This window comes from Pan troglodytes, chromosome 5, assembly GCF_028858775.2.
Source record: "Pan troglodytes isolate AG18354 chromosome 5, NHGRI_mPanTro3-v2.0_pri, whole genome shotgun sequence".
In the NCBI taxonomy this organism is placed as follows: domain Eukaryota; kingdom Metazoa; phylum Chordata; class Mammalia; order Primates; family Hominidae; genus Pan; species Pan troglodytes.
Window position 1 is genome coordinate 24,393,981 of NC_072403.2, and position 23,301 is coordinate 24,417,281.

The 23,301-nt window shown below is 38.0% G+C and overlaps 1 protein-coding gene across 3 annotated transcripts in view; it reads left to right on the forward strand.

Annotated features, from left to right (window-relative positions):
* The window catches only part of RNF144B (ring finger protein 144B), a 188,909-nt gene that overhangs the window by 160,065 nt on the left and 5,543 nt on the right, over positions 1–23,301 (forward strand). For all 3 annotated transcript variants that reach the window (XM_063812140.1, XM_054685628.2, XM_009450579.5), the window contains 3 exons: positions 2,371–2,431; positions 19,870–20,074; positions 22,339–22,483. In XM_063812140.1, the coding sequence (XP_063668210.1) occupies positions 2,371–2,431; positions 19,870–20,074; positions 22,339–22,483 (411 nt within the window). The remainder of the gene's footprint in view (positions 1–2,370; positions 2,432–19,869; positions 20,075–22,338; positions 22,484–23,301) is intronic.

Genomic DNA, 23,301 nt, shown 5'->3' on the forward strand with positions numbered 1-23,301 from the left:
TGTAGTCTCAGCTACTTGAGAGGCTGAGGAGGGAGGATTGCTTGAGCCCGGGAGTTTAAGGCTACCGTGAGCTATGATTGTACCACTGCATTCCAGCCTGGGTTGACAAAGTGAGACCTCATCTCTTAAAAAAACAGTAATACAAAAGATGCAAGTCTAAATGAGGGGAACTGGGGAAGAGAATGGTGCATTCTATGGGTGTCTTCATTCCAAAAGGACCAAATAGAATGAGAAGCAAAGTAATTAACTTCTTGTAATCACAACTTTCAATTAAAAAATTGATTTACCTTAGTAAGTCTTCGTTCCATACAAACCTTTGACTTAAATGAGAAATCCAAAGTACCATAAAAGACAAAAAAATTAGAAATCTATGACTTCCCTGTTGGCAGTAGTATGTACTCCAATGAAATTGATTTTTCTAATTTAAAATTAAACATCCATCTCTACAGTTGTTTACTTTTTACTGCATTAATTTCTGTCATTTTTCACATTAACATTTCATCTGTATCTAAAACATCTTCTGTTTGCCTTGTCTTCCATAAACTGTATTTGACATTTATATACATTGCTCATCATTGAAAAAGAATCAGAATTTTTAGGGGTTGACTTTGAAGGATTTAAAAGGAGGTCATCAGTCCACAAACTATTTTAGATGAGGGTGAGTGGGGTACAAGACTGTCTTCTGGAATCAAAGAAGGTGGTGGTTAAAAAAAGATTCATAGAATATTATTGAGGTCTCTTGGGCCCAGATGGTATCACCCCCCAAGTTGTGTTGGTCCAGAAGCTGACGTAGCATTTGTTTGTCCTCCACCCATGATGAATTAGCGACAAAGTCAGGAACTGAACTCTGGTTCCTAAATGCCTCCTATCACTTCATTTGCTTGTACCTTCTGTCTCCAACTCTGAATTTTATTTGAGACATCTTTGTCTTTCAGGAAAGATGTCTGGGTAGCATTATAACAGATGAATAAAGTTGACTTTCAGTGTAATAAAAGTCCAACCACACTGTTAAAAGAACTATGGTAAAATACATATAACATGATATTGCGCATAATTTTTTTTGTAAAGATTGCTAAGGAGCTTTAAGGTACCAGATGAAAATGCAACATTTTCTCCCCAACTGGAGAAAGAAAATTTGGATAAAAATGTTTTTATAATTAAAGTTATGTTTTACCACACTTTATTTGGAATGAGGAAGACCAAACTTGTTTTGTGGTCCTTTATACATTTTAGCTAATTTAGATTCATTTGTGAAATAAACAACTTGAGATTATTTATAAGGGAAAGGATTAGATTTTGAATGCATTATAAAAGGTATAATATTTGTTAAATACAATTTTAGCTGCATCATTTTCTTACTCCAGTTTTCTCAAAGCAGATGTCCTTTCCTTAGTTGCAAGAACGTCAATGTAGGTGTATTTTGTGCCAAAAAAAGGTGATAGTTTAGAGTTGGAGTTGTCAGGGCTAAAACTCTGTCCTGTATGAACTTACTGGATGTCTGGAAGGCTAATATCAAATGTGATTTGATTTGATTTATATATGATTTATATATGAGAAAATCTTTATTTTCTCATATATAAATCTTTAAGTTATGTCAATATATTTACATTTGACATCAATGGAATTAAAATGTTTAGAATGCTGGTTTAAGAGCAGTTAGCTTTTCCTGCATCTGCCTTTAAAAATAACTAATTTGAAATGTCATTCAGTTAAGTGTGAATTGTTGTTGTTTACTAGTAAACCTTTGGTTTATGTTGCCATCTGAAATGGAAATAGGAGTCTAGTTGCAAGAAATATTTTAGGCATTTCTTTTCTACCAGAGTCTGAGATGTCAATGTCCCATAACCGAGGGCTCTAGGAAGTGACTCTTGTCAGAAGACATGATTTTTATATTGTTTAAAAGGTACTCTTTCCTAGGTGACAAATGACATTTGCATAATTCCTGAGATGCTGTCTACCTGACTTTAGTTTTTCAGGATTCCAAAGCTAGAACTATAATTTCAAAAAATTCTTAAATGAAGATATAGAGAAAGGAAGCATCTTTAATACAGGAATATGAATAATTTTAGAAGTCCCTGTAATAAAATTTTGTTGTCTGGTCTTGGTAGCCACTGACTGAAGGTAGAAGGTGATCAATGAGTTTTGTAACTGCTCCCTTCAGCAGTGATTCTCAGCTATGGTGGTGGAGTGGGGATGACTTGAAAATTGTTGCATGTGTTTTACTACATGAACAGTGTGGAGAAAAAGAGGTTTGCAAACAATTGGTGTAGAGAAAGTATAATAAGCAAAGCCAGAAAGAGAAATCAAAAGGCTGGTAACTCAGGGCACTATGATGGCTGAAGTCTCAACCTTTTATGTCTCTGGTTTCAGATTGCCTGTTTGGTACCTGTGGACCAGTTTCAGCTTTATCAGAGGTTAAAATTTGAAAGAGGTATGAACTCTTCTTTTTTTCCTGATGATGAATGTGGTTTTACATGTGTCATTTTTACACTAACCCGCATGGAAGATAAAGGCAGCTATGGGCTGTCAACAAAGCCTCAAGGGTACTCTAAAAGGAGAATACTGTAATTGCAACATAAAATTTCAAGCCTCTAAGCTACCACCAGAAAAAAATGCAGACTAGCAGGAAACAGAACTTTCCTTATGTTGTTTGTTTTGTGTTTTTAATTTGGCTCATGTAAGAAAGGTTTTGCAGAATTTAGATGGCTTTATAATCACAATAATACAAAAGAAAGTGACCCTCGAAATGGGTTTTACCACTAATTTTCGATTCTTGAAGATCACCTCGAAACATTACCAGCCCAAACATTTTATACATAACACCTGTTTTTTTGATACTACTTTTGTAATCATGGTAATAACAGAGTGTGGATATGTATCATTCTTGTGCAATTTACAATGTATTGGACTGATTTTCTTTCTGACTTTGGGCTTGGGGTAACTTATATAGCTTTTCTATTTAGCTATAAGAATTATATTTTTACTACATTTGGCTTTTGACAGGTCTTTTTTAGGAGACCTTTCCCTCTTGTCATACTCTAATCTATTTTTGAGGTAAATGGACTATTTCTTAGTATCTCAGAAGTAGGAAAAAATTGTTTCTCCCAGAACTTATTGGACTGGTCTAGTCTCATTGAGTATATTAAACTTGAATCTAGCATGAACATAAAGTTTTCTAACTTTTAAATATGTATTGCTAACTTTTAAATATGTATTCATAAAGTCTAGAGGTGAGGGTGGGGGGAAAATGAATATTTATTTGTCATGTGCCAATAAGTTTGGTCAGTACAATTATCTTTATCTCATTTAATTTTTACAACTACCCTGAAAAATAATTCTTACAGGAAAAAAGAAAAAAACGTACAGAGCATGAAGAGGGGTAGAGTAGGAATGCTTGTTGGGGATACATAGGTTGTTAATAGCAACCTTAGATCTAGATCTGGCTTGGTCTTATAGGAGAAGAACACTGACTTTGTTTTTGTGGTGTTTTTTTTTTTTTTTTTTTTAAATCCAGCAGCCAAAACCAGATTCATCTCACGGGTGGATTACTTAACTCATAAGGCTGATATATTAAGCTAAATATACCAAAAAAAAAAAAATCTTGGATTAGGTTATTTGAATTCCAAATGGTGGGTACGTTTTTGCTCTATATCCAGATGTGAAGTAGGAAATAGTTTATAATGTTGAACATGGAATCAGAACCAGGGAGTCAGAAGGATTTTTGGTTTAACGGATGATGACATAATCTGATGCTTCTGTTCTGTGATAAGTTAATGATGGGGGTAGTTAATATTGACCCTCTCTAATCCATCCACATGGGCCGATTAGATTGAGCATTATAACACCAGATATGATAGCTAAAGATAAGAGCATCAACCATCTGCCCTGCCATTTTCCCACTTTATCCCAATATCCTCCACTATAAAAATCAATTATAATTAGAACATGGACATTCCCAGTATTCACCCTGTGGATGCCTGGCTGGTAGCAAGTACCATGATTTGAGTGCTTTTACCTGGAGAAAGCCTACAGAGTTAGGTTGGATTTTCAGGCTGCTGCTTAAATGGTGAGATGTGACATATCAACCACATCAGTCCTACTCAGTCACTGGAGCTCAGTCTTTTTACAGTATTCTCATGCCTCCATCAGCACTTCTCCTCTCCCATGACTGCCTGTTACTTCCCTGGCTAACTTCACTGCTCCATATGTCAGCAACAGGCCTTGTTCCTAATTGTTTACATTTTAGGTAACATATCTGTTAGCTCAAATGTCTTTTTGTAATTAGAATATTCTAATATTACCAGGAATTACAACTTTCTGTGGGTTGTTTCTCACTGATGAATATAAAGTTTTGGTTTATTTTAAAATCGTAGCTAAGACCCTGAGTGCAATTGCAGGCTCCACCACTGGTAAGCTGTGTCACCATGGCAAGGTCCTTAATATTTCTGCATCTCAACTTCCTCATCTGTGAAATGGGGATAACAAGTATCTCTGTACCACAGGGTTGTGATGAGGATTATGTGAATTAATACTTGTAAAGCACTTCCTGTGAGTGCTTCCTGTGTCTCAGTGTTCAAAATTTTAACAGTTGGCAATAAAAATAACTTAAAAGTAGCACGTTTTAAATTAAATTATTCTCAATGTTCTTCTCCTGTACACTTTTTTCCCAAAGAGGTAATCATACCGTTCTTCAGGAAATATCATCATACTGAAGTAGATATTATTGATTGTCTTGTTGTCAGTGGGATTAGAACACTTGAAGTTAATTGGCAACATCCATCTTTATGTGGGGCAAGGTAGATGTGGAAAATCATTGGCTAAGATTTCCACTCTTTCCCCAGATAGTGGTTGGCTTTTTGACTTTTCAGTAGTATTCAAACCTGCTTGTAACTGGCTTATTCTTTCATTAGACGTGATAATATATTCAGTCTAGCTACAATTAAGTTGGGCAGGCCTCTGAGCCAGTCTATCTTTTTTAGGTGGTGATGCATATTTCTACTTTGCTCTGTTACAAATTGATCAAATAGTTTTATTCATACATGGAATTTATTTTTTTCTCACGAGTTCTGGGCAGATGCCCCACTGTGGATCCCATGCATTAACAATTCATGTTGTTATTCTTATTTTATAGATGAAGAAACTGAAAACAGGACAGATTGAGACTTGCCTAGGACCACATAGACTGTGGCTAACCTTCCTTATCTATACAAATGTTAAAATTCTATACTTTTCTTTTTGTTATTAAACATATACCTAACATAAAAGTTGCCATTTAAACCATTTTTAGATGTGCAATTCAGTGACATTAATTACATTCATACAGTTGTGCAGCCATCACCACTGCTTCTAAAGCTCTTTCATGATCCCAAATTCTGTAGCCATTAACCAATAAGTCCTTATTCCTCCTCCCTGAAACCCCTAGTAACCTCTAATCCACTTTCTCTTGTTTGCCTAGCCTAGATATTTCATATGAGTGGAATCATACAATATCTGTCCTTTTGTGTTTGTCTTATTTTACTTAATATATGTTTTTCAAAGTTCCATTCCTGTAGTAGCATGTATAAGAATTTCATTTTTTAAGGCTGAATAACCTATTGTATGTTTTTAACGTCATTTTGTTTATTCATCTGTTGATGGACATTTCAGTTGTTTCCACCTTTTGGCTACTCTAAGTAATGCTGCTGTGAACACTGGGGTATAATCTGAGTTTCTGCTTTCAGTACTTTTGGGTAAAGTAACTAGAATTGGGATTATGGGATCATGTGGTAATTTTACATTTAGTTTTTGAGGAACTGCCAAATTGTAAAACCCTATAATTTAAATATAAATTTAATAGACATCTTACTGTCATAAAGTATTGCAGTGTATTAAATTTAGTGGCCTTTTGATTTAACCTCCTCATTTTATGAAAAACGTAACAGGCCCAGAGGCAATTTCCTCTTAAGTGATTTTGTTTTTGTTTTGTTTATTTTTTTTGAGATGGAGTCTCATTCTGTTGCCCAGGCTGGATTGCAGTGGCACGAACTCTGCCCACTGCAACTTCCGCCTCCTGGGTTCAAGCGATTCTCCTGCCTCAGCCTCCCGAGTAGATGGGATTACAGGTGCCTGCCACCACACTTGGCTAATTTCATATTTTAGTAGAGATGGGGTTTCGCCATGTTGGTCAGGCTGGTCTCGAAGTCCTAACCTCAAGTGATCCACCCACCTCGGCCTCCCAAAGTTCTGGGATTACAGGTGTGAGCTACCGTGCCCGGCCTCTTAGGTGATTTTGGAAGGCAATTTGTAATTGTGTAATTCTTCATTACCATCCATTATAATTATTATTGGAAAATGGACATTTCAAGTAAGAGTAAATTTAAGTTAATGAAGTGCTACATAATGGAATTTACATGATTGGGATACACTTTATCTAATTCTGTCTAAACTTTATCTAAATTATGTAAAATAGACTTCTTATCTACCTCAAACTCGAGACCTTCATCAGCTAGGTGACTTTGAGACTATGTTGTGAATATATATTTGATGTGAAACCATTTATAAGGGGACTTTGGGGTGCATTAAATACCCACTAATACTGTAAATGAGTTAAATGACTAACCAACTGAAAGAAAATCTCATTGGCTGGACTGTGAGACAGAATTGTAGAGATTGCTGCTGCTCTGGAAAAACGTAGAATCAGAGTAGATGCAGTACTATTTCTTAGTTATAAAAAATCATCCTTAGTTTTTTCCAATTCTTAGTGCCTGCCAAGTTCTTTTAGTCTTTAGCTTGTTGTTCAGTGTGTGAATTGTCCTCTGCTTTGTGTTACGTATTTGCTCAGCTTGTCCTTTATGTCTTTAAGTCTGACGGAAAATATTTTGAATAGGATTGCACAAAAATCATCCTCCTGCTTACACGAAGCAAAGAAATACTATCTGATATTGGTTGGTTATTCTACCCACTTTCCACACATCTGTGACTTTTTGTCTGGCTGCCACTATGTTTCTGGCTTTCTCTTTCTGCATCAGCTTTCCAATATTAACAAGGAAAAGGGAATGCTAAGTTTGGCATGGATTAATGATCACTGCTTTACTTTCCAGTGGTTCTCAAAGTACATGCCCGATGATTAATGCAAGAATTTTTCTTGCCTCTTGTTTCCAGAGTCTACTTTTTCAAAATAGTTTTTTTTTGAAAATTGGGTTAAGATGATCCATCTTGAGTTCTTACGCACTTTTCCTTTTTTTGTGACCCTGTTTGACTTTCTGTAACTGCAAGTTGCTTCCGTTCCTTGCTAGGTTGATGTATCTGTTCTTGAATATTTATTTATATTACCATATAGCAGTTTAAGAACTCTTACAGAAGGGTTGTGTCATATTGTTCTCCTTCATTTTAAAAAAAGTGAAATAGGAAGTTGTCTTTCTTTTGTTGTCTGTTAATATTACTGACTTCACTCCTGTATTAAGTATGTGCTTATTTATGTATTGCGTGTCTATCCTATGCCAGGTGCCATTCCAATGCTTCTTCAAGCTGTGGTTCCATCTTTCTTTGAAAGCCCTTTTGTTCTCAGCATTCTCCTCAAGCCTCCTTTCATTTCATGTCTTCACATTTATGATATTACTCTAGTTTCACCTTGCTCTTTTATTTGTCCTTGGTGAAATGCTTCCACCCCAGCTTTTGTATCTGATCATAAAGGTTTTATTCCATCAGAGCTCCCTATGTAGTTATGTAGTTTCTTTTAGTGTTTTTTTTCCCTCTTTGTAGACTGTGTGATGCTTAAGTACTTTATTGTCTGCTCAGTTTGATTTTTTTAACACCTCCCATCTCTCATTAGTCTACTGAAACAGTTTTATTTCTTACAGCTGGTAGTTAACTCAAGTGCATGGTGTTTCCCACAATAATAAAAGTTCGTGTGATGTCTTTTTTGGCACAATGGTGGAGAATGGCAGAAAAACCACTCCTGCTAGGACAGAGAATATACAACAGAATCAAAAGCAAACTCAGCATATGTAATGCTGATGGTGCCAGGTGGGAAAACCAAGGGTTTTAGATTGAGATTTTGAAATCTGAAAGCAATCATTAAGGTCAGATGTGGTCTTTAGGTCTCATGGCAGTTTTATTTCCCAGAATGTTTCTGTTTCCCAGTAATAGTCAGAATACAGAAGTAGAAAATAGTTTTAAATAGCATTTCTTGCCTCGCATAATTTACATGAACATGCAGAGTCTCAAGATCACATAGCTGTGGGGCTTTGCTTCAGTAATCAATTCTACTTTTTGTAAGTAAATTGCAGTTTAAGTCTTTGAATTTGTCTATCTCTGATGTAAATATGTCAGAGTTAACCACTTCTAAATCATGTATAGTAATATAAAATTTTGAAGGCACTATTATTTAGGGGCTGCCTTACAGGTCCCTGGTTTCTCTTTTACTAGATTTCTGAACTTTTTCCCATCTCAAAGCTACATGATGTTTTCATCACTGCTGATGCAGAAGTAATTAGTTGACTAGGCATCAGTTCACTTTCTTCCAACATTGGAATAGAAATTTGAAGGGAGGGCAACCGGACCTTAAACTTCTGGATAATTGTGCATTTTGTATATCTGTATTATAACTGTGTTTCCTAGGCCAAAAGCCAGGAGGTAGAATTGAATTTACAATAAAAATAATAAAAGGTGTTGAAAAAAATATCCTGTGACTCCTGTGGGCACTCCACTTTGTCTCAAATTCCTTATAGGTCATTAGTGTGAGGAGAGAATGAGAACAGCTCTTCATGTGATAGCAATCTGACTTCCAGCTGGTGTCTACCAGTTTGTTCCTTTTAGCTTGGGTTCTGTGTAGTCCTGTTAGATGCTAGGGCTGCTGATGTCTGATGACTCTCTGCATTTTTTCTATTTCTACTAAACCTGGCCTCTAGGCCATGTGTATACTCTGTTACATGAGGTATATAAGACAAAACTATTCTCTTAATGGGATACTGGAATTATAATACATTTCCTTAAAAAACCCAGCTCTTTTACCTTCCATTGGCTTTTCCTTGTATCTGCTCTTCTAGGAGCTGAGCTGAAGGGCATTGTGAAGTGTAGGTGCCATGCTGTGCTCAGATATCTTTTCAGTGGAATCTGGCCAGATTTCTATGTCTGGATCCCTGTTTCTCCGGGGGAAGCACTTTTACAGAAGTGCCCTTTTGCAAATATCTCTCTGGGTTGTTATTGCTGTTCTCTGGAAACACCTGAATGTAGGGCTGAACAATATAGAACTTGGCTACATATGCTACCATTATCTTTTTTACTATGGGAAATTGATGTACTGATGCTATGTCTTATATTTCTGTTATGTCACTCCATTTAGTTACACAAATGCAACATTCTAGGCATCTTGCTGGGTCAGTGATTGTCAGAGAAGGGTGAATGGATCTTCCAGGGATATTTGGTGATGTCCAAAGACATTTTTGATTGTCATGACTTGGGTAGGAAGCTACTGGCAGCTAGTGGGTAGACGCCAGGGATGCTGCTAAACATCTAATGCATCATTCATAAAAGTTTTATTGGTTCTATTTTAGGGTGTGTGTGTGTGTGTGTGTGTGTGTGTGTGTTTTGTGTGTTTGTTGGCTCAACAAATATGTCAGGACATCTCCATGACGGTAAATTATCCAATCCAAATGTCAATAGTGCTGCTGTTGAGAAATCCTTTCCTAGCTGATGGGGAATACAGTGATCATCAGGACAAAATCCCTGCCCTAAAGGATCCTGTGTATGTGCATGTGTGTATGTGGGAGGTTAGATAATAAATAAATAATATTAGATGGTGGGGGTGTATCCTTTTATATAAATAAGGGTAAGGGGAAAGAGATAGATGGGGGAGGCTATTTTGGATAGGATTTTTGTGGAAGACCTCTTTGATGAGGTTATATCTGAAAAAGGACTTGATTTGATGTGAGCAAGCCATGTGGATACTTACGGGAAGAACATCATTTCAGGCAGAGGTAAAGGTACCTACAAAGCCCCTGAGGCAAGAACAAGCCTGGTTTCTGTTTGAGAAACAGCAAGGAGGCCCTTATGATGGAGCTAAGCGAGCAGAGGGGAGAGTCATAGGAGGTAATTTGAAAGTGTTAGTCAAGGGCCTGATCCCATAGATTATGAAGATGAAGTCTTAGTGGGATGAGAAGCCATTGGAGGGTTTGGATCAGGGGAATGTCGTGAAATGATTTCCATTTTAGAAGATTACTGTCGCTGCTGCAGAAGAGTGGATGGTAATGGAATGACATGGCAGCAGGGAGATTTATTAGGAGGCTGTGGTAGTGATCCAGTCCAAGACAGTACAGTAGATTATATGTTAAAAGCAGAAGCATTGAAAATGCCCGGATTTGGAGTCTGTTTTCAAGGTGGAACTGTCAGGATTTCCTGGTAGAGATACATCTGGATTATATGAGTCAGGATCAGTAGTATAAACTTTGGAATCGTCAACATAGAGGTCAGGTTTAAAGCTGTGACACTGAATGAGCGCATCTAAGAATTAAACATAGCTAAAGAAGCAGTTTCAGGACTGAGCCCTGGGACACTATAGGTTTTAGAAGAGGTGGATCTGGCAAAGGAGATTGACAAAGGATGGCCAGAAATATGAATCCAGAAGGTGGGTGAAGACAGTGTTTAAGGAGGAGAGTGTCCACTGGGTCCGAAGCTACTGACAGATGAGGAGAGATATGGTCTGAGAGTTGATAACAGAGGTCTTTGGTGATCTTGACAAGTGGGTTTTAGTGGAATGACAGAGAAGTGCCAGCTTGGAGAGGGTTCAGGGTACTATGAGAAGAAAAATGGGTGCAGTGAATATATTAACTCTTTCAAGGAGTGTTTTTTGTTTTGTTTTGTTTTGTTTTGTTTTGTTTTTTCTTGAAAGGAACTTATGATCCAGCAGAAAGGGATGATACAGGAGAGGGAGGGGGGAGGTAACTGCAGAAGCCAAATCCTTGAGAGTGTGAGGGGAACGGATTTCAGTGCCAGATGGAGGGATTGGATTTACTTGGGGGTAGGTTTAGGTCATCTCTGTCAGGAAAGAAGGTGGAGAGGTTACGGACATGGATGCAGGCAGCCTAGTAGATTGGTCTGCATGGGTTCTCTTCTAGTTGCTTGCTTCCTAGGTGCAGTAAGAAGGAGGGTCAGCAGCTGAGAGTGAGAAGAGAAAAGGGGTAATGCAGATTTGAAGCAAAAGGAGGAGCTTTATGTAATATGAAAGTATAGCGAACCTAGCAATATTGAACGTGAAGTTTACAAAATACCTCCCAGGTTGCATCCGTTCATAAATCATCCAGCAGATATTTATAGAGCACCAACTTTGTGTAAGTCACTGTTTTTCAAAGTATAGAACTGTGACCCAGAATAATAAATCCATTTTACTTTGAAAGCCAGCATGCGCACACACACACACACACACACACACACCCCCACACCCACACACACACCCCACCCAAGATAGAACCAGCAAAAGTTTCATGAAACTAATGTGAGATGCACCCTACTTTCTTTTCTAATCTGTTTCATTTTTATGCTGGTCACAACCTATTAAACTGATCCCTCAATCCCCATTGTTTGAAAAACATCATGATAAAGAATACAGATTTGTTTGTCCCTTTCAAAGAGTTTAAAGTCACACATTAAGGTTGAGGATTGGGGGAAATTTCACTAATTCTTGTGTAGAACCTGCTTCATGTCAGGCACTGTGTTAAGTGTCTTGTTTACCGTGTCTATTCAATCTTGAACATCTCTATTTTATAGGGAAGAAAGAAGTCTTGTGTTAGATGGTTTCTATAGTGAGTAGAACCACACTTTCTCCTATGATAACCCTAGCTGGGTTCAGTGAAAACTAAAGACTACTTCCATTCTGGGTTTTTCTGCTTTTGTAAAATTCACCTGCTTTATTACATGTGAGAATCTCATTTACATTTGTATTATTTGGATAAAATGTGGAAATCTTTCAGATCAAAACTATCTGTAGATTGGTTGCTTATTCTTAGTTCTAACCTATAGGTTTAAGTGCAATTTTTAAAAATGTGCAGCTGTCAGTAACTCTCAAAAGCAAGGCTTAGAATTGGCTCAGTGTGATCTGGTTCTCACAAACGTAATCATCTCAAAGGCTTTATCTCTAGCAATTTTTTTCTTTAAAAATTATAAAGGTTTTAACATTTTTATTTCACAAAAATCAATAATACATAGGCAAGAGATAAATCTAAGAAATATACAAAAGTAAAGAATTAAAATCCCTTTATCTAAAGATCAGTTGAAGTTTGCTTTACCCTTAATATTTTTAGCTCTATTCATTTGTATTGCATGTATATTTACTAAAAACAAAGAGCTTATCTTATGTGTTAATCTATTTAATGAATTTTTAAAAATTGACAGATAAAATTGTATGTATTTACTGTCTACAACGTGTTTTGAAGTATATATATATATGTACATTGTGGATATAACTAAAATTAACATATGCGTTATCTATCTTATGTAGTCATTGTTTTTGTGGTGAAAACATTTTACATCTACTTTCTTAGCATTTTTCAAGAATGTAATATATTAAGTATAGTCACAATGTTGTACGATAATCTCTAGCAATTCTAAGTTAGTAGTTACCCAGTTGAAAGAGCAATAAATGTACTTTGAGCTCAGAGGTCCCTACTGCGAATCAAAAATAGAGAAAGTAGATGGAAAAACAAATTGTATAAGTATTCTTTGTGCCTTCAGACAGAGTTACCAATTTCCCTTTTCTTATCCAAAAATGCCATTTATGAATTTCTATAAATGATCTGTGTGTAGCTGTTTGACTGTAAGGGATAAGTCAGCTGTCACTGTTCCAGTTTTGGTTTCTCCTCTTTTTGTGCTGTGCAAATTCTGCACTTTCCCAGACTTGTCTGTGCTGGATGCAGGTTTTATATTAATGTATTGATATGTTTACTTCCAATTCATTACTTTCATGGCCTGTGTTTAATGAGGTGTTGGTAAACAGTCTTTGGCGGGATGAGGGGAACAACTCTGATTTGTAGTGCTTGCCAGTTTTTTTTTTTTAGATGGAGTCTTGCTCTGTCACCCAGGCTGGAGTGCAGTGGCAATATTTCAGCTCACTGCGATCTCCGCCTCCCGGGTTCAAGTGATTCTCCTGCCTCAGCCTCCCGATTAGCTGGGATTACACGTGTGTGCCACCAGGCCTGGCTAATTTTGTATTTTTTAGTAGAGAAGGTGTTTTCACTATGTTGGCCAGGCTGGTCTCGAACTCCTGACCTCAGGTGATCCACCCACCTCGGCCTCCCAAAGTGCTAGGATTACAGTTGTGAGCCACCACACCCAGCTGAGTTTCTAAGGTATAAATATTAATACTTCCACCATGGCTAATTTTAAGCTACCAAGGTAATGTCACTGAACTTGGAGTTGGAAAGAGACGCAATTGGTTCTCATGAGCTGGCAAGATCCCACTTTGGGATGTGAATGCCCTTGTTCAGTGTTTTCTTTAAGGACAGAATCTTAATTCTAATATCCAGAAAATGTCTGTTCTCTCTTCTACAGCTTCTAAATGCTGCCTGCAAAGTTCCTACCTCAGGGATTTTTTAAAAAAGATCTGTTGATATGGTGCTTTATCTCTTTGTAATCTAATGTCATTGTGTTTTGTCTCAGCATGTGTTTCCTGCTTTGTTTTATGATTAGGAGGGACTAGTTTTACCCTCCTGTTTTTAGAGTTGATTAAAGGGGAAACTACATTTGGATATTTGGATAAAAAATCATAACAAACTTTCCATATATAACTATTAAATATTTCTTACCTCTACCCCAAGAGATCCTCATCAATATTTGTTGATAATTTCATTTTTGTTATCTCATGGGATGCACTGTCATTTATTTGCATTGCCTCGTTTCCCTTTTCTTTTTTTGACATTGTATTCATTTTAAACATCTATTTCCTTTTCATACTGTGAAGCTTCTGAGGAGGAAAGCCTCTATTTTTCATCTCCATGTGCCCAGGGTCTCTAACAAGTACCTGAAACCAGTCATTTGTTGAATAAACAATGAATAATAGACATGTGTCTAATTTTCAGTCTTATTGTCATAAGAGGTCATATCTGGAGAAGTTATTTGGAATAATCCAAATTTAATTGAAGTCGAGGCTTACTTACGATATGAGTTCTGTAAATAAGTATGAAGGAAACCTAGAAGTAAGACCTGGATACCATCCATGGATGGGAGAAAGAAAGCAGTATTGATGATAAAGGAGAAGGGACCATGAGAAGAAAAGAGAGGGCAGGGCCTGACACATAGAAGACAGAGTGACGAGAAGTGTCCAGGGTCAGAGATGGATTTGGAAACATTTGCTGAATGTGACTATAGAGGGATGTCACTTGTAATTTTTACAGAGCAGTTTATTAATATGTTTAGAGCAAAAGTTCATTTCAGATACTTAAGAAGGATTTGAGTGGATAGGAATGAGAACCAGTGAATGTGAATTGCTCATCCAAAACTAAGCTGAGATAGGAAGTAAAATAAAAGTTATGTATAGAGAATAGAATTCTAAAAGGGATCGTTATTTGTTTTAATGTTAAAATTTGTTTTTCATTGTTGCCCTTGTAAGTGATACTTCATAAAGGAGGTTTAATGTTTAAGTGCTATATGGAAAGTTCCAAGTCTTGCCAAATCGACGACTTTCGAAATTTGAGAGCCCTAATTGAGGTGGGTGGAGAGCTATGGTCTAATAGAAATCATAACATACTTTCAACACCAGGACTGACATTGGATGATTTTAATATGCTGTGCACATCTGTTGATGAGAGTACTAGAAGTGAATTGGAAAATTCCAATACAAGGCAATTCAAGATGGTATTATTAGTATGTGCATTATAAGTCAATTGTTGGCATAGAAATACATCTATATGCTTTTGAAAAACCCAGAAATTACTGCTCTGAATCAATAGGTAGGCATCCCCTCACTGTTTCAGGTAAGTTGGAGCACACAAACAGAATAAGAAACAGCCTTGCCTACCGTCAGAGAGGCCATCTCCATGAAATGAATAGACAGCAGCAATTAACAAGATGCCGATTCTGTGCTCCTTCCCCCAAATTAAGGCATGTGCACAATAGAAGGTAGTTCACTTAAGAATGGGTAGGTTATGACTTGAAGAAGAAAGGGAATTTTTAGGGGAGAGGAAAAGCATAGGATGAGAATTGTATATATGGAGAAGAATATGAAACAAAGGGGAAATTTGAATGTGTTTCAGTATTATAAAAAAGTAAATTGATTTTTCTAGGGGACAGCTTAGTTCCAGAATTGCTTTATCTGTTTGTACATATGCAGATCGAAGTAGCTTTTTAAAACCAATTTTAAAAAATTATAAAAGTAGTACTTGACCTTTTTTTAAAAAAAATTTCAAGTTTAGAGATGAAGTAAATCTTTGCCTCCTCTCCTAGCCCCTGCCTTTACTCAAGAGTAACTGTTATGTTTTTTTAATATTCTTCTGCAAATGTTAAAGTATATTTCTATATATACATATTTTTATTTTATTTATTTTGAGACAGTGTTTCTCTCTGTTACCTAGGCTGGAGTGCAGTGGCATGATCTCAGCTCACTGTACCTTCTGCCTCCTGGGCTCAAGCAATCCTCCCACCTCAGCCTCTCAAATAGCTGGGACTATAAGTGTGCACCACCATGGCTGGCTACTTTTTTGTTGTTGTTGTGGAGATGAGATTTCACCACTGTTGGCCAGGCTGGTCTTGAATTCCTGGGCTAATGTGATATGCCAGCCTTGGCCCCTCAGAGTGCTGGGATTACAGGAGTGAGCCACTGTGCCTGGCCTATATATACATGTTTTTATAAACATGTTTCATTTATACTCTTTCTGTCTGCTTTTTTTTTTTTTTTTGAGATGGAGTCGCACTCTGTTGCCCAGGCTGGAGTACAGTGGCACGATCTTGGTTCACTGCAACCTCCGCCTCCCAGGTTCAAATGATTCTCCTGCCTCAGCCTCCCTAGTAGCTGGGATCACAGGCGCCCACCACCACACCTGGCTAATTTTTGTATTTTTAGTAGAGATGGGGTTTCACCATGTTGGCCAGGCTGATCTCGAACTCCTGCCTCAGGTGATCCACCCACCTCAGCCTCCCAAAGTGCTGGGACTACAGGCATGAGCTACTGCACCCAGCCTGCTTTTTTGTTTGTTTGTTTTTTTCTTACACTTAACATTATATCTTAGAGGTCTTTCCAAATTGTTATATTGATTTATTTTTTTTTAAAAAAGCTATGTGGCATTCAACTGTATGAATGTATATTATTTGCTCACCTACATAGAAACCTTATAGACATGGCATAGCATGTTAACTTTTTACAAAGGTGTATCAATTTTTATTGTACACAATGTTTTCTACAGGATACTGTATGTGGATGCATTTTTAAATTTCTACTTACATACACATTTCCATGTGCCTCACATTTAGAATGATAAAATCATTGGTTTGGAAAAGACTTTAAAAGTCATCTTGGACATGATGCTTTAATCTTGTTGATAAAATATCTACCACACAGGAGGAACAGTCCTTGTTTGAACTGGGTACTTGCTTGCTATTACCAGAAATAGCCACATCAGCTAAGATGCTTTCAGCTGCAAGGAACAGAATGCCTGCCTAAAAGTGACTTTAACAGCAAGGGCATTTCAGTACCTCACTCACAAGTCCAGAGGTAGGCTGTCATGGGTTTTGGTTAATTTATTAGGTTGGTAAAATTGCTGTTTTTGCCATGTTTTTAATGTTTTTAATGAAAACACAAATTATTTTTTACCAACCTAATAGCATCTCTGAATCATTTAGCTTTCCCTCAGAGCTGCAAGATTGTTTTGATGATCCAAGCATCATAACCTCACACAGTTGGGTTCAAAGGCAGAAAAACAGAAAGGCCTTTCTTTACTATGTATCAAGGTGGAGATCCAGTCCCAGAAGCCCCTTAGTGGACCTGCCTTTGCCTCTCATTGGCTAGAATCATGTCACATGCCCAAGACTTAGTTTCATGGAATTGTGGGAAAGAATATCTCTAGAATATTCAGATTTTATAGTGATAGGTCTTCATAAGGAAGGTTCAAGGGGATTGGGAGAGATGTTGAATAGACGCTCTACAGAGTTGGCTAGAGTAGTCAATTTCCTTTTTGGATAGAGTCAAAATCTGTCTCTTAGTTACTCCACTAATGCTCTTAGTTAAGCTCTGTAAGCCATTCCTAAGGAATAAGGACTTCTAATGAAGGAAATGTGTAGAAAGCTGTAAAGTTTTCCTCCTTTTTCTTTTTCTACACTCCTTTGCATGGTCCTTTATGTGCTGTCATAATAGTGAAAAATACGGAAGGTCAGTGTTTTCTGTGGCTCAAACTCTTTCCTTGCTTTCAACGGACTGTGCCATAGCTGCACTGCGCCATAGCTGCACTGCTTACTAAGGTCCTTTCTTTATAGTAATTCATCAAAACCTATAATTGCTCCTTTATTTATTTGTCTGTGCTTCCCTTTTGTCACCTCAGATACCTGAAATAATAAGCTGGTAGAAACAAGTCAGAACTTCTACCAAGTAGTTTTAATTGATTAGAGCTATGAGAACAAATTGCATCCTTGTATCTTTTTAAGGTGATCACTAGGGATGCTATAAATTTTAACAGTAATATGTGTTTTAAATTTCCTTTTCCCTTATTTTTCCTTCTTTTTCATCAAACTTTTAAAAGACCTCTGATTTAGAAGGGAAGCGAAGTAGATATTTGATATGGGAGTCTTTCACTCTAAGTTACATACTAACCTTCATTTCTTTGGGCTTAGTATTTGTGAAGCGGTTGTAATAGTTTGGAAGAAAATACCAAATGGTGTAGAAATAAAAGATCAAGGCCTTGGATCCTATGTGTGCCACTGTTTCCTTGACTTCTTAAGGTTTTAGTGATCTTGGAGGGTCCATCTCTGTTGGGGTCTGAGCATCTGTGAATTATAGAATTTCCTCCTTGTGATTGCATTTGTGTGAAGGGTTCACTGTTCTTTGACCCCCACCCTCCAGAATTCCTAGATAAGACCATATATTTAAGGATGCAATTTTTGAATGAAAACTTATAACAAGATAGATCCAATTATTTCATTTCTAGGCGAGACATTAGTGGAGACAGTATTTTATTGGAACATTTCAGACTTTCTCCTTGATATTGAATGTGTAAAATTATTAACTGTAAAAACAAAATTCCTACTTAATACCTTTATTTTCTTTTTGCACCATCCTTTGGATTTGTTTGCCTCCTGTGTGTACATTTCTAGGAATCATGAGCCCTAGGACGTTTAAAACTAGAATGTTGTCAGTTCAAATTTTGCAAAATACCTGAGTTCAGAGAAAAAAGGGGTACTCTACCCCTCAAATAACATCATTTTTTACATGGTATGTTCCCTTAAAGGTCATAGTATATGGAAAGAACATGGGGTCTGCTACTGAATAAAAAAGAGATACCAAGCAAGATTTGCAAACACTTAAATAGATGGCTGTCAGTTCTCCAACTCTATCTTCTTTCCTGTATGTCATATGGAACTAGCCAATGTGTTATGACTAGCTATTATAATGGTCTGTGAAAGTCTCTCTGCCTTTTGTTTCTAGAACATGTGGGGGTTTTTTTGTTTGTTTTTTGTTTTTTTTTTTTTTGTTTTGTTTTGTTTGAGACGGAGTCTTGCTCTGTTGCCCAGGCTGGAGTGCAGTGGTGCGATCTCAGCTCACTGCAACCTCTGCCTCCCGGGTTCACGCCATTCTCCTGCCTCAGCCTCCCGAGTAGCTGGGACTACAGGCACCCACCACCACGCCCGGCTAATTTTTTGTATTTTTAGTAGAGATGGTGTTTCACCGTGTTAGCCAGGATGGTCTTGATCTCCTAACCTTGTGATCCGCCTACCTCAGCCTCCCAAAGTGCTGGGATTACAGACGTGAGCCACAGTGCCCGGCCCACATGTGGGTCTTTCACACATTGTCCCTAAGTTGCACATTGGTAGGGAGCAGAATATCCAAACTGACAGGTAATCCAACTTCTTGGCTAAGCCACACCAGATACTGTTTAATCCCTAAACTATTTGATTATTTTCTTCCTTGTTCTTTAATTTCCTGGGAATGTGGAAGAAACCTCACTATCTGTTTCTCAGTGCCTGAAAGGACAAAGTCTTTTTGGAAAAATATCTTATTAAAAATTTGCTTTTTATGTCCAATTCTCTTCCAAGATAATGCCCAAATAATTGTAGAAGGGATTTGAGATTTTTGCCTATTTTACGTGCTCAAAGGTGGGAAATATTCTAAAAGTCTTGTGAATTTTGTTTACAGAGAACACTTTTTATCTGTTCATAAAGGCAATGGTAAGCTATTCTGTTAGTACCTACTTTGAGAAATGTGGCAGGGCTTAGCGACCTTGTAAATGATAGGTTTGGATCCATTATGAAGACTAATAGTAGAAATCCTCACCCTTGTTGTATTATACTTCCATAAATGTCAGTTTAAAAAAGAGGGTAAATGGGGCAGGTGTGGTGGCTCATGCCTGTAATCCCAGCACTTTGGGAGGCCAAGGTAGGCAGATCACCTGGGGTCAGGAATTCGAGATCAGCCTGGCCAACAAGGTGAAACCCGTCTCTACTAAAAATACAAAAATGAGCCAGGCATGATGGTGCACACCTGTAGTCCCAGCTACTCGGGAGGCTGAGGCAGAAGAATCGGTTGAACCCAGGAGGGGAGGTTGCAGTGAGCTGAAATCATGCCACTGTACTCCAGCCTGGGCGACAGAGTGAGACTCTGGTTCCAAATAAATTAAATAAATAAGAGGGCAAATGAAGGTGAGAAAGACTCAAACGTGAATCGGGCAGACCATCACATTTTCTTTCTTTACACTTTAGAAGTTCATCTGGACCCCTACCGAACATGGTGTCCTGTTGCAGACTGTCAGACAGTGTGCCCTGTTGCATCGAGTGATCCAGGACAGCCTGTGCTGGTGGAATGCCCTTCTTGCCACCTGAAATTCTGCTCGTGTTGCAAGGATGCTTGGCATGCAGAGGTCTCCTGTAGAGACAGTCAGCCTATTGTCCTGCCAACAGAGCACCGGTAAGAAAGGAAACTTTGTCTTTGGGATTATTCACTAGTTTTCTTAGAAACTCAACATACCTTACGTGTAGAAGGAGTTACGTTGTGATGGCGTTTAGAGATTGGTTATTTTCCTGCAGAACTTCCCTGAGAAGTGTCTCAGAATTGGTAAGTTGCCAACAAAAAAGCATTTCTAGTTGTTTGCCCCAGAGGAATCTTCCAGATATTGCTGGAATTAAAGTTTGTATGAGTTTTGCTTTCTCTTTAGGTAGTGAGGCACTGTGGTCTACTGGTTCTCAGTAGGAAATCATGACTTGTTCCAGCTGTTTGCTCAGATACCGTATCTGCCTGTATTGGTATATATCATTCTTGCTTGCAAAATGAGAAAAGAAATTTTCTTACCTGACTAAATTGCCAGCTCATGATGTGTGACAGTCATATTAGAAAGAACACAACAATAGAAACAACGGTCCTAAATTCTTTCAGCACGTAGAAAGGAGGGTTCTCTCATGATATTTTATGCTCTGTAAAGGTTGAGATTTTATCATGATAGGAAGCAATTAAATCTGTACCTTTTTAGTACAGCAGGTTTTTTGTTTTGTTTTGTTTTGTTTTTGAGACAGAGTCTTGCTCTGTTGCCTAGACTGGAGTTCAGTGGCACGATCTCGGCTCACTGCAACCACTGCCTCCTGGGTTCAAGCGATTCTCCTGCCTCAGCCTCCCGATTAGCTGGGATTGCAGGCACTTGCCACCACGCCTGGCTAATTTTTCTATTTTTAGTAGAGATGGGGTTTCACCATATTGGCCAGGCTGGTCTTGAAATCCTGACCTCAAGTGATCCACCCGCCTAGGCCTCCCAAAGTGCTAGGATTACAGACATGAGCCACCACACTTGGGCGATACAGAGGGTTTTTATGGCAACAGCAGTGCCCAGAGTGAGAGACCTCTGTGTTTCATTCCTGCTTTGCTTGAGGCTATCGTTGTTCTGCATCAGCAAGAACAAAATACGAGTGTTGTAATCCCATTGGCTTAATCACACAGTGCACCCAGAATGTGTAGAACCAGGCTTCATGAATAGTAATGCTACTGGGCTACGATGCTGTGCTTGAATCTCAGAACAAACAAATGGAGAGGAATAGAGAAGCTAATACACATGGCAGGCATGTGCCCTCTTAGCCGGATTCAAACCAGTGTTGCCTACATTTTCGTGGCCATAGCAGGAAGCTCCGTGGGTATCACAGGGCAATGTAAAGAACTCAGAGGATAGGAGGATTTGCATTCTGACATTGTCACTCGGTATCTGTGTGTCTCATAGAAGTCACTCAGCCTCTGTGAGTCTGTTTCCCTATCTGAAAATAAGGGAATTAAGATACAAGTTGAGCATCCCTTATCCAAAATACTTGGGATAAGAAGTGTTTCAGATCTCAGTGTTTTCAGATTTTGAAATATTTTCATGATATGTTTATTGGTTAAGCATCCTTACTCTGAATACCAGGAGTCAGAAAGGCTTCAATGAGCTTCAATGAGTGTCATGTTGGCACTCAAAAAGTTTCAGATTTTGGAGCATTTTGGATTTCAAATTGTGGACTAGGGATGCTCTACCTGTAATAACTGTCTTATGACAATATGAGGTTATTGTTCATACGAAGTCTGATAATAGATTTGACAACACTCTGTGAGTTGGATATCTCTGTGTGCTGGGTGGTGGTTTTGATGGGCAGTAGCTAAAGTGTTACCTGGTGCTATCGCTCACCTATCCCCCTCTCCCACTCCAATTCCTGTTGCTTATTTTCTGTGCCCCTTGGGGCTGTGAGCCTGTATTGGTCTATTCGTCTGTTTGGAGAAGGTCTTTTGAAAATATTTGACATTATTTTAAAGTGTTTATATTTGAGAACCCCTTCTCCATTTGTCTAATGAACAGACCATTAGATAGATTATATACGCCCAGTTTGGACCCTGACCTAGTTTCTCTGCTGTGTAGCCAACTCCTTGCCATTCTTATTTAGGCAATGCATGCTTAGGGAATGAAATATTAATTTGACAAAATAGTGAGTTAAATCAGTGGTGGAAACTCTAATTATATAATTCACTGAAAGCCAAAATAAATAAAGATTCCTTCTTGTATGAGTTATCTGTACATCTAATAATGTTTTTGCCCACACCCTTTCTTTTGGAAGTGAATTAAGCATGGATAACTGTGAGTTCATTATCTAACCATCAGGAGCCCTGGGAATTCAACTGATGACCATCAGCTGAATGCCATTTCTCATCCATTTTGTTTCTAGAGCCCTCTTTGGGACAGATGCAGAAGCCCCCATTAAGCAGTGCCCAGTTTGCCGGGTTTATATCGAACGCAATGAAGGCTGTGCTCAGATGATGTGCAAAAACTGCAAGCATACATTTTGCTGGTACTGCCTCCAGAACTTGGATGTAAGTTCCACCTAGGTTTGTTGTATGGTGTTTCCTATACTGTATCTGCACCACAGCTGATATCCTACAGATTTTCCTTTAAAATATTGGGGCAATTTTTGTCCTGCAAAAGGAATTTATTTTTCTTAATGAGACTTACTAAGCCTGATACTTTAGATATCTAAAAACATCTTTTTGATGACCTTACATATGCCACCCTGGTGTTAAAGGCAAGCTTTTGTTTTCAGGGCATTTCTTGCTATTTGCACATTGTCTCTATTATGTAAAGGACTATTAGTGTCTTCATTTTATATTGCTGTTGTAACGAATTAGCACATACTTAGTGGCTTAAAATACCACAAACTTATTATCCCACAGTTCTTCACTTTGGAAGTCTGACATAGGTCTTGCTGGATTAAAATCAAGGTGTCAGCCGGGCTGCATTTCTTTCTGGAGGCTTTAGGGGAGAATCTGTTTTCTTGCCTTGGAGGTTGTCCGCTTTCCTTGGCTTGTGGCCTCTTCCTCCATCTTCAAAGCCAGCAACATCAGATCTCTCACTCCCTTCTTTCTTAGTCGTTGCTCCCTCTGACCACAGCTGGGAAAGGTTCTCTGCCTAAAGGACCAATGTGATGAGATTGGGCCCATCAGGATAATGTAGGATAATCTCCTTTATCTCAAGGTTCTTAATTTAATCACACTTGCAGAATCCCTCTTGTCATATAGGGTAACACATTCACAGATTCTGGGAATTAGGCCATGATATCTTTGGGAGGTAGTTATTCTGCCTACCACTATTAGATTTTTTCTTCGTTTTGAATTTAAAGAAAAATGGTTCAAAT